General features: G+C 39.3%; 1 protein-coding gene across 1 annotated transcript in view; it reads left to right on the plus strand.

The window, feature by feature from the left end:
- SPTLC2 (serine palmitoyltransferase long chain base subunit 2) overlaps positions 1-12,380 on the plus strand; it is a 110,549-nt gene that overhangs the window by 91,823 nt on the left and 6,346 nt on the right. Inside the window, exons 10-11 of the mRNA XM_041758800.1 lie at positions 4,097-4,232; positions 7,705-7,834. Coding sequence (XP_041614734.1) covers positions 4,097-4,232; positions 7,705-7,834 — 266 coding nt within the window. The remainder of the gene's footprint in view (positions 1-4,096; positions 4,233-7,704; positions 7,835-12,380) is intronic.

Genomic DNA, 12,380 nt, shown 5'->3' on the forward strand with positions numbered 1-12,380 from the left:
GCCACCCAGGTGTCCCTACACTTGTTTTAAATCCCTATTAGAGGGGTACCTGGCTGGCTCACTTGATGGAACATGTGATTCTTGATCTTGGAGTCCTGAGTTTGAGCCTGATGTTGGTGTAAAGATTACTTTAAAAAAAGAAAAAGAGGGCAGCCTGGGTGGCTCAGCGGTTTAACTGAAAGGAAAACTGTTCAGCAAGAATGGGGATGTATAAGTTGGAGATTTTAAATGCCCGTTCCCACTGTCTTCAGGTTGTGCTACGCAAGAGTCATCTTAGATTATTTTCTTCCAGGACTCTTCTTGTCAAGGAGCAGGTGGTGATGAATAGGGAGACTGAGACTATTCACTTCCTCTCATTAAAGAAAACTTGGTTAGAATGATATAGTAATTGGAAAAGTTAAGGTCTACCTCCTTAAGATTTCTTCTTTTCCGTGATTCCTCCTTAATTTTTCTTGATGTTCTTCGAATGAGAAAAAAAAATTTTTTAATTGGTTTGTGATGAGAAAAAGGTCACAAGTTGCAAAATAATAAAGTGGGTGCAGAAAAAAGTAAGATATACTAATATGCAGGTGTATCAGTGTTCTAAAAATGATCTTTAATGAGTTATCAATTGTATACAGTATAATTCACCAATTTTAAGTGTATAATCCCATGAGTTTGGTTTTTTTATTATTTTTATTATTTTAATTTTTTTTATTCATGAGAGACACAGAGAAAGAGAGAGGCAGAGACACAGGCAGAGGGAGAAGCAGGCTCCATGCAGGGAGCCTGAGGTGGGACTCGATCCCGGGTATCCAGGATCACACCCCAGGCGAAAGGTGAAGCTAAACCGCTGAGCCACTGGGGCTGCCCAATTCCATGAGTTTTGACAAATGTATGCAGTCTGGTAATGATACCACAACCGAAGGATAGAATGTTTTTGTCACCCCCTAAAAGTTCCCTGGTACCCCTTTGTTGTCAGTCCTCTCTCCACTCCCTGGCAATCACTCATCTATTTCCTGTATCTATACCTATGTCTTTTTTTAGAATATCCTACAAACAAATGTGCGCAGTCTGTAGTCTTCTGTGGCAGGCTTATTTCATGTAACATAATGCTTTTGAGATTCATCAGCATTGTTGCATGTATCAATTGTTTGTTCCTCTTTATTTCCTTTCTCCCTTTATCATGTTTCCTCCACCTTTCTAGTGTATGGAGGATAATTAGCATTTTGTGCCTCCTTGTCTGCCAATACTCTGTTATTTCTGGTCTGTTTCTGTTGATTGACTTATCTCCTGATTGGTGGGTCGTATTTTCCTGTTTCTTTGAATGCTTAGAATTCTTTATTGTATGCCAGATGTAAATTTTACATTATCAGGGGCCTGCACTTTGTCGTATTCCTTTATTTAGGTAGTGTTGGACTTTGTTATTAGTATCAGTTGGATCAAAAAAAGAAAGAAAAAAAAAAGAATCAATTGGATTATGGGGCGGCCCTGGTGGCGCAGTGGTTTGGCACCGCCTGCAGCCCGGGGTGTGATCCTGGAGACCCGGTATCGAGTCCCATTTCGGGTTCCCTGCATGGAGCCTGCTTCTCCCTCTCCCTGTGTCTCTGCTTCTCTCTCTCTGTGTCTCAATAAATAAACAAAATCTTTTAAAAAAAATAAATAAGAATCAGTTGGATCCTTTCCAGACTTGCTTTTAAGGTTTGTTAGAGTGGATCCACAGCAACTTTTAGTCTAGGGCTAATTACACTCCCCAGCTAAGTGTGATTCTGAGGTCTTTAATTTGGGGAGGTGAAAATATGGTCAGCTCCACATGAGCACCAGAAACTGTTCACTCCACTGCTTTCTGGTGGCTCTCATGCAGGGCAGATGACACTTTGCCAAAGGCTCAAGAGGACCCTTCCTCAGAGCCTCCCCGCCCCCTGCCCCCCCACCTCTCCCTTTGCACCTCTCTCCTCTCCTGTTTGCTCCCAACAAATCCTAGCCACCTTAGCATCCTCAGCTCCCATCTCCGGTATCCTCACCTGACCAGGCTAGGTTCCTATCCCTGGGCAGAAGCCTGGGACCTGCCTCTAGCCAGTCACGGAGCAATCCAGAGGCTCATGTCTGGTCTTCCTCATCTCCAGCAGCACAGTTCTGTGCTGCCAATGACCTGGTGTTTGAAAACCATTTTATGTACATTTTCTTTTATGTGCTTTGTCTAGTTTTCTGTTGATTACAGCAGAAAGGTAAATCTGGTCCTGGGTAGTCTATCCTGGCCAGAAGTAGAAGTCTCACTTTCTAAATGTAGAATAAGCATGTACTGGTATTTGTGGAGAAAAACTTGGGCACAGGGGCTCATCAGTTCTCAGTGTACCTAAAAGTAACATACTTTAATGTCTGCTTTGTTATTTTAAGACACGTGTCATAACTGAAGTGGCATTCTTCAGCATTCACAGTAAGCCAGTCTAAACTTGAGTGTTATTCTCTGGTCCACTTGAAATTATTTGCACAAAGTATTAACTTGGGGTTATTTGTAACAGACTTATCTAGGGTAACTTTTCATCAATGAATGGATGGATGGGTTGGTATTCTTTTTTTTTTTTTTTTTGATGGGTTGGTATTCTAAGGACATTTGTTAACCACCTGTATTTCTGATCGATGGGATTAACTTATCTTTTGAATTGTATGATATATGTATTTTTTAAAATGTGAATTTCTTGACTCTCTAATGTATGTGAAAAAACAACTTTTCTTGTTTGTGAGTATTCGTGGCTGAAAAGACCCTGTAACAGTTGTTAGTCCTTTGCAAGCTGATGTTTTGAATTTAGGTTTATCTTTAGAACAGAACAATTGTTTGGACCTCTGTTCATAGACTGACCTACCATAATGTCAAAAACCAGTCCAAATATTTAGTCAGCAGTTTCAGAAAATTTTGTTTAAGATCTTATTTATTTGAGACCACATGAGAGAGAGCAAAGCAGGGGGAGGGGCAGAGCGAGAGGGAGAAGCAGACTCCTTTCTGAGCAGGGAGCTCGATTCCAGGACCCTGGCATCAGGACCTGAGCCAGAGGCAGATGCCAAACTGACTAAGCTACCCAGGCACCCCGAGAAATGTTTGTTTTAATCCATTTGTATTTTAGGGACGATGAACAAATTAGGATTAAAAATATGATTTTACATTATTATGGATACACTGTTGTTGTCTGATAGAAGTTTCAGGGAAATGGTGACATAAAATCAAACTCTGAAGAGGAGAATTTGAAGCTCTAAATGGCTCTAGATCTGATCTTATTTGTAAAATTATTTGCAGTGCAGTTCATTGGAATGAATATTGAAGTCCAGAAACCTAGGTTCTAGTCTCAGCTGTCACCACCTTTATGAGAGTTGCCTAATCAAATAAAGAGAACAGTGAATATTCTACCTACTGTGAAGGAATGGTAGAATGTTAAATGAGGTGTATTGATGAGAATGTTTGAAGATGCTAGTGTGTCACGAAAATACTAATAGTTAAACTTCACTTTGTACATTATTACAAAATCTGCCAATAATACCTACTGTGACAGAATACAAAGCAAGATTTATTTTTATATTTCATACAGTTTGTTCTGTGAAAATATTTTATGTTAGAAATGCATAACCAGGGCAGCAGGGGTAGCTTAGCGGTTTAGCCCCGCCTTCAGTCCAGGGCCTGATCCTGGGGACCTGGGATCGAGTCCCATGTCAGGCTTCCTGCATAGAGCCTGCTTCTCCCTCTTTCTGTGTCTCTGCTTCTGTGTGTGTGTGTCTCTCTCTCATGAATAAATAAATAAAAGCTTAAAAAAAAAAAAAAGACATGCAGAACCAAACATAGGACTGGCTGATAGAATGGAGATCGAGGAGATTGCTTTTTTCCACTCCTTTTTTTTTTTTTTTTTTTTTTTTTAAGATTTTATTTATTTACTCAGAGAGAGAGAGAGGCAGAGACACAGGCAGAGGGAGAAGCAGGCTCCATGCAGGGAGCCCGACGCAGGACTCAATCCCGGGTCTCCAGGATCACACCCCAGGCAGCATGCGGCGCTAAACCGCTGTGCCACTGGGGCTGCCCCACTCCTTTTGTCTTAATATTATTTTTATTTTCCTCCTCATGATTTTCCAGGCAAACAGTGTATACAGCAGTTAGCTGAAAACACCAGGTATTTCAGGAGACGTCTGAAAGAGATGGGCTTCATCATCTATGGAAATGAAGATTCTCCAGTGGTGCCATTAATGCTCTACATGCCAGCCAAAATTGGGTATGTTCTATTGCAGATTACAGACTGTCCTCTGATTAGTCTTAAGGTTCCTGTGATATTAGACTCAGGCTTATGTATTTTGTTAGGAAAAAGTGTCTTGGCCTCATTATGTTAACCTTCATTTGCTAGAAATTCCATAGATTAAATAGTGGATTCCAGTATTTAAAATATGTTAGCTTGTTAGTCTTTCATTAAACAAACATTGAGTTTAATGCTCTCTTCTAGGAGATTGTGATAGATCAGTGGACAGAGCACAGTAAAAATACCGGTCCCTATGGAGCTTATGTTCTAATGAGGCAGGAGTCAGACAAACATAATAAATAAGTTATGTATTTGCTAGAAGACATTACATGTTATGGGGAGAAGTAGAGCAGGTTATGGGGGATTGAGAGGGCCCCATGGGCAGGCAGATGACAGTATTAAATGGGGTGGGGGGGTGAGCCTATGGAAAGGGAAGGTAACATCTGAGCTTGAAGGAGCAGAGTTAGCCATATGGAGAAAGAAGTTCTGTGCAAAGGCCATAACACAGGAACATACTTAGCTGATTGAGGAATAGCAAGAAGGCGAGTGGAGCTGAAATGCAGTGCCCGAGGGAGAGTAGTGAGCTCTAAGGTTAGGGTATGTTATTGCATGGCTTCCCAAGGTGCAGATTACACCAGTTTCTTTGGTTTGTGCAACTACTGTATAATGGAAAACTTTGCCCTAGAATAGCTTCCAATGTATTTGAGAAGTCCAGATGTATAATGGAACCAGAAGACATTTGAAAAGTAATATGAAGTGAGCAAATACAGTTCTTTGCAAAATAATTGTATGAAAACTGCATCAGAAATGTCAAAAAGGGGCACCTGGGTGGCTCAGTGGTTGAGTGTCTGCCTTTGGTTCAGGGTGTGATCCTGGGTCCTGGGGCCAAGTCCTGTGTCAGGCTCACTGCAGAGAGCCTGCTTCTCCTTCTGCCTATGTCTCTGCCCCTCTCTCTTTGTCTCTCATGAATAAATATACTAAATAAATCTTAAAAATAAGTAAGTAAGTAAGTAAATAAATAAATATTTAAAAAAATAAAAAAATGTAAAATAGGGGCGCCTGGGTGGCTCAATCAGTTAAGCATCTACCTTCAGCTCAGGTCTTGATCATGGGATTGAGCCCCACTTCCAGCTCCCTGCTTGACAGGAAACATGCTTTTTCCCTCTCCCACTCGCCCTGCTTGTGTTCTCTATCAAATAAATAAAATCTTAAAAAAAAAAAAGGAGTTATCTGCTTAGTGTAGACTCAGTAAAACTACAACAACAACAAAAACACATCTTTTCAGATTTGTGAATTTTGACTGGATCTTTTTTCTTTTTTTTTTTTTTTGACTGGATCTAAATATAAAATATAAAATTGGATAAGGATTGTTATCAAATCATGATATGATGTTATCAAATCACTCATTAAAGGAGCAAATATTTTTATTCATCTTTGAATTCCCAGTGCCTACCACAGTCCCTGGCACTTAGCACTCAGTAAATGTTTATTAAAATGGATATATAGGAGAGAATATTAAAGCAGGGAACCTAGAAGTAGTAAGAAGGCAGAAAATGGGGAAAAGGTGGACACTGAGAGAAAAAGAGTTGAGTTTTCAATAGGAAGTCATATGTGTATTTGGCATCATAGCCTTCAGAGGGAGTGGAAAAAATGAACCAAAGCAGAGGTGTAGGATTTTCTCACTCTTCTTTAAATGTAATTATCATAAATAAACAAAGAGTTGTCTGCTCTGGAGGACTTAATCTAGAACTATTTCTTTGGAGGGGACTGTGTCTAACCAATTCTACACAGGTGAAACTGACTGTATACATTATAATAAAGATTTAGAGAGGTTAAGGTGAACAGGAATAAAGAACTAACTAGACCATTTGGGAGGGTGTCCTGAAGACACAGACCTTCCTCAAGGCCAGAGGAAGTACTAGAAAGAGTGGGGAAAGGCTGGCACTTATGTAATTAGTTACTGGGATAACCAAAACATGGGGTATTTCTTATTCTCAAACAAATGCTTTAAAATGCTAAAGGAAGGGGTGGGTACCTGGCTGGCTCAGTCAGAAGAGCATGCGACTCTTGATCTCATGGTTGAGTTCAAGCCCCGTGTTGAGTGTAGAGATTAAATAAACTAAAAGTTAAAATGCTAAGGGAATAATCAAGAAAGGAATATGGTAGGTCCCAACATAATTAGCAAATGAAATTTACGTGAAAGTTAGAATTGTGTTATTTAGACAAGATACAGATGTGGAGTATAAGGTCATGTGCCACAGTTTGGCTTGGGGTGAAGAGTTAAACAAGATTTGTGTAGTCTGGGCCATCACCTGAAGCCTGGGAATGAGTTTGCTTCACAGACACTAAAGAAAATCCTAAGTACCAAAGGCAGCTTAACACTCAAGCTGATCGAAGAAATAAATAGCCTTTGGGATACCTGGCTGGCTCAGAGGAGTGTGTGACTGTTGATCTCAGGATGGTGAGTTCAAGTCCCACATTGGGTGTAGAGATCACCTAAATAAATACATAAACTTAGGAGAAAGAAAAGAAGTGCCTGGTCTGGAGGGCTAAAACTAGTTGGCCATTCTGCCAGTAGAAAGATATCCATGTTACAGCAGATCCTCTGCATTCTTCATCTTAAGAATTGTTTAAACTGCCAAACCTAATACTTTCAAAGACAGAGTTTTAAACTCAATTCATTTTGAAGCCTCTGAACCACTCTTATGTATCAGGAAAACTTTAAGGCTATAACTGTAAATTAGTTTAGACAAGCCCTATTAAAAAGCAGTCTCTGACAACTATATTCTTTATCTTTGTGAAGGAAACCATTTGGGAGAAGATCACTTTAGGACTGAATTGAAGTTATTCATAACCTGGCAGTTATTTGGGGTTTTTTGGTTTTTTTTTTAAGATTGATTTATCCATTTTAGAATGAATGAGAGCAAGTGGGCTGGGGGAAGGGGCAGGGGAGCAGAGGGAGAGGGAGATGAGCAGACTCCCCACTGAGCACAAAGCCCACTGCAATGCTGGGCTCATCCCAGGACCTTGAGATCATGACCTGAGCCCAAATCAAGAGTCAGTTGCCTAACTGACTGAGCCACTCTGGCAATTTTAACTTGAAAAGAAGTTAGAGGAAATTCCTAATAGAAGTCCCCAATGTCTTATCACCTAAGAGTTTAAATCATTCAGAGACACAAGACCTTCATGCTGTGGTTTATTACTCTTCCGGGTTTCTTTTTTTTCTTTTTTTTTTTTAAATTTTTATTTATTTATGATAGTCACACAGAGAGAGAGAGGGAGAGGCAGAGACATAGGCAAAGGGAGAAGCAGGCTCCACTCACCGGGAGCCCGACGTGGGATTTGATCCCGGGTCTCCAGGATCGCGCCCTGGGCCAAAGGCAGGCGCTAAACTACTGCGCCACCCAGGGATCCCTCTTCCGGGTTTCTTTACCCTGTTTTCCCCTCACAGCGCCTTTGGACGGGAGATGCTGAAGCGGAATATCGGTGTAGTTGTGGTGGGATTTCCTGCTACTCCAATTATTGAGTCCAGAGCCAGGTTTTGCCTGTCAGCAGCTCATACCAAAGAAATCCTTGATACTGTAAGTAGATACGTTCACCTTGATATAAATATACCTGTATAAATATACATTTATATAAATATCAAATGAAATTGATCATCTGTTGATCCTGAAGTTCTTTGAGCATCTAAGATATTAACTGGTTAAATAGAGGACAGAGTATACAATGCTGCTTAAATCATTGCTGTTTACAAAAAAATTGCAAAGCCATTAGCATTGCCCACTAGACCTTGTGTTATTAGGGTTCTGAGGAGTTTCTGGCTTTATCTTGTTCCACTCTCTCCCTTATTATGGCCTCTACAACTGTATAACTCTCCTTGTTCTCTAGCTGTTTCTACTGTAAGCCTTCTTGTATGTTGTCCTGTCTCTCTGTAGAATATTCTCTTTTGAACCCCCTCTCTCTTTTGCCTGCCTGACTCCTACTGATTCTTCACATCTCCATTCAAAGGAAACTTGCCCAAGGGAATTCCTCAATCGTCTTGCTTGGTATTTCCTTGGAATCTTAAGATTCCCCCTTAGTAAATCCTTCCTACCTGGAATTATTTAATGGCAGTCTTCTCCATTGTATAAAGCTTGAGAGCAGGGACTAAGTCTCTTTTGCTTTTCTATATCTCCAGAACCTACCTTGTAATAACGGCTCATAGTAATAATAAGGCACATGATAACAGCTCATAATTACAGAATCAAATTATGGTCTTAATTTATTCTTATCTTGTGATATTCTGTTAACATGCTATTATTTCATATCTAAGACTTCAGACATGAAATAAGTAATTCTTTCTGGGAGTTTATTGAACTCTAGAACATAATATTTACATAAAATTATGGTTGATCTTGAACAATACCCAGAACGGGGTGCAGGGTGGTTAGGGGCACTAACACACACCCCCATCCCAGGGTCAAAAATCCACATGTAACTTTTGCCTCCCCCAAAACTTAAATACTGCTGTCAACTGGAAGCCTCACTGATAACACAAACTGGCACTTAACATGTATTTTGTAAGTTATATGTATTATGTATTATATTCTTACAATAAAGCTAAAATAAAGAAAATGTTATTAAGATCGTAAGGAAAAGACATTTATAGTACTGTATTTATTGAAAAAAAATCACGTATAAGTGGACCCACACACAGTTCAAACCCTTGTCGTTCACGGGTCAGCTTCAGTTGCTAGAAGTATTCCATTAATTCATTGGAAAGCTAATCTTGAATATTATGAGTACATGTTTTTAAGAGTTCTTTGTAGCAATTTATTTGAAATTTTTAAATTTCTGAGCAGCTGAAGACTAATTCTTCTTCCCTATTTCTATAACAAAATTTCCACAAGTATATTTTTAATCAAATTCCAATACTGGGAAATTGGGTTCCGTTTATTATTGATACTGTGTCTTCTTTTTTCTTTATTTTGATTGTTCTTTTCAGATTTTTTCAATAGATTTTCCCATTCCTCAGAAATCTTACTGCCGAATTTCTGCATTGATTCTTTTTTTAACCCTACTGATAACAGCTTTTCTTCCATTCTCTTCTATTTATGTTTAAAGTTTGACTTGTCTTTGAAAAAACATCTGTGTCATTATAAGCAATGGCTATAGTGATACACTGTGTCTTCTGATAACAGCTTTGACTCTGGAGGACTATACACATTCATGAAAGAATTTAACCAAGATATTGAAGTAGATTTCTGTTGCCAATAAATATGTTTGCCAATTGAGAGTTCTCATCATTTTTGTAAGATCCACTTACGGAATTGTTTGCTTTTGCTTCCCATTTAGTTTTTCTTGAAGAAGCATAAAGTACATTTTTTTGAAAGCATAGATTTCTTGAAGTCATTTTGTCCTGCACTGTTTTATGGAGGTAAACATGAGCATTATGAAGTACAAATGAGTTTTTGTTTAGTAATGAACCATGTGACATGATTACATAGAAATGAAAATTCACACACAAAAACCAAAACCAATCTGCTAGAGCTAATAAATAAACATAATTAGCAAAGTTTCAGGGTTAAAGATCAATACAAAAATTAGTACGTTTCTATATGCCAGCAGTGAAGAAACAAGAATTAAGAAAATTTAATTTGTGCTAGCATTCAAAAGAATAAAATACCCAGGAATAAATTTAACCAAGGAGATGAAAGACTTGTACACTGAAAACTATAAAACTATGTAGATCTAGTGCAATGCCTATCAAAATTCCAGTGGCCTTTTTAGCAGAAATGGAAAAGCTGATCCTTGAGTTCATATGGAACTGTAAGGGACCCCAAATAGCCAAAATAGTTCAGAGAGAGAAAGTCTAAGTTGGAGGAGTCAGACTCCCCAGGATCGAAAATTACAACAAAGCTACGGCAATTGGGATGCCTGGGTGGCTCAGCAGTTGAGCGTCTGCCTTCTGCTCAAGGCGTGATCCTGGGATCCAGGATCGAGTCCCACATCGTGCTCCTTGCAGGGAGCCTGCTTCTCCCTCTGCCTGTGTCTCTGCCTCTCTCCCTCTCTGTGTCTCTCCTGAATAAATAAATAAAATCTTAAACAAACCCAAAGATACGGCAATTAAAGTAATGGTGGAAGAGGATTGCGAGTCCATAAATACACCCAAGCATCTATGGCTAATTGATTTTCTACAAGAGAGCCCAGACTAGTTAATGAGGAAAGAATAGTCTCTTCAACAAATGGTACCAGACAACTGGATCACCACAGGAAAAGGAATGAAGTTGGACCCCTACAACCCAGATGAATCTTGAGGACATTATGCTAAGTAAAAGAAGCCAGGCATGAAAAACCACATTATGAAATGTCCAGAATAGGCAAATCCATAGGGTCAGAAACTAGATTGATGGTTGTCAGGGCCTGGGGAAGGCAGGGATGAGGATGTGAGCGTGGGGTTTCTTTTTTGAGGTGATAATACTTTAAGATTAGATAAGAAGCACTGAATTGTACACTTTAAAAAGGTGACTTTAAAAAAAAATAAAATATGGGACAGCCCGGGTGGCGCAGCGGTTTAGTGCTGCCTGCAGCCCAGGGCGTGATCCTGGAGACCCGGGATCAAGTCCCACGTCGGGCTCCCTGCATGGTGCCTGCTTCTCCCTCTGCCTGTGTCTCTGCCTCTCTCTCTCTCTCTAGCTGTGTCTCTATGAATAAATAAGTAAATAAAAAATCTTTTAAAAAAATAAAATAAAATAAAAAATAAAAAGGTGATTTTAATGGCATATGAATTGTATCAAATAAAACTTATTTTTTAAAATGAGAAAGGCAGGGTTACCAATCAGCTCCAGGGACAGCTGTCCTAGAATATTCTTTTATTCAAGGACCAAACTCAACTCTATGATTTATATGTTTTTCCCTAAGAACCCATCTCACCCTATGATCCAGCAGTTGAGTATAGATGATTTGCTAACGGATGGTGATACTTATAACTGTCCCTTATTCCTCCCCTAACAGGTGACCTACGTAATGGCAAACTAGCAGTTTCTAGTTACAGTTTTATGTAAATAAAACCTATTTATCTGAAATGTTTGGTGTAGGATCAGAGGAAATCATGGAATTTAGATCCCTTTGGGCTACTGGGAGTTTTTTTCTGTCTATTCCTTTTCTGTTTTACATTGATGAAAAAAATATTCTGAAGTCAGAATTCATAAATGTCTTTTACTTGGTGATCTTAGTAAGTCATGTTGTTTTAAATTAACAAATCCTATATCAGAGGTCAGGGGGATAAATGACTAATGGGTTCTCCTAGCTGAAATTCAATCTTAAATTGTTTCAGTTTTCTCAAGATACCACTGTTCTGAAAGCTGAGGACTGAGGTCCAGCTCTTAATTTGCTTTCTCTATTTTCCACATTTGGAATGAAGACTTTTTTTTTCTTCTGCTAGAATAAATAAGGGATACTATTTATTCGTGGGATTTTTCTCTCTACAAACACTGATTTTTAAGTTAAATTTAGGGGCACTTGGTAGCTCAGTCAGTTAAGCATCCAACTCTTGATTTTGGCTCAGGTCTTGATCTCAGGGTTGTGAGATTGAGCCCCACATCTGGCTCCACATTCAGTGGGGAGTCTGCTTGGGATTCTCTCTCTCCCTGCCCCTCTTCCTGCTCATACTCTCTCTTTCTCTCTGAAATAAATAAAAATACAATCTTTTTAAAAATATAAATTTAAGAACAAGTAAATATACCTTTTACTAATATTTAGCTGACTCCCTTTTATGAAGTAGAAGGTGTATATTTTCATATGAAATTTTAACTGTAATAGTGGACAGAAGATGTGTGCGGCGTGATGGGAATTTGGAGAGTCACACTTTGGCAGCTACTGCCCACCTTACCATTTCCTGGTCTAATGAGACGTCCTGTCTGCAAAGCTAAGGCCCTTCACCCCAAGTTTGTTACTGGATCCACTGGGTACCTACCATTCACAGGCACTTGGGGAGAGAATACGAGGGCTAGAGAGCATTCTGTGACATGCCTGAGGTGGTTTTAGTGAAAAGCCCAGAGCCTAGGATTACAGAATTTTTGTAGTCTTCTTTGGATTTCTCTGAGAAGTATCTGGGGCTTCAAGCTTCCATATCCTTCTGTTAGAGTG

Source organism: Vulpes lagopus, chromosome 6 (genome assembly GCF_018345385.1).
Source record: "Vulpes lagopus strain Blue_001 chromosome 6, ASM1834538v1, whole genome shotgun sequence".
NCBI classification, from domain to species: domain Eukaryota; kingdom Metazoa; phylum Chordata; class Mammalia; order Carnivora; family Canidae; genus Vulpes; species Vulpes lagopus.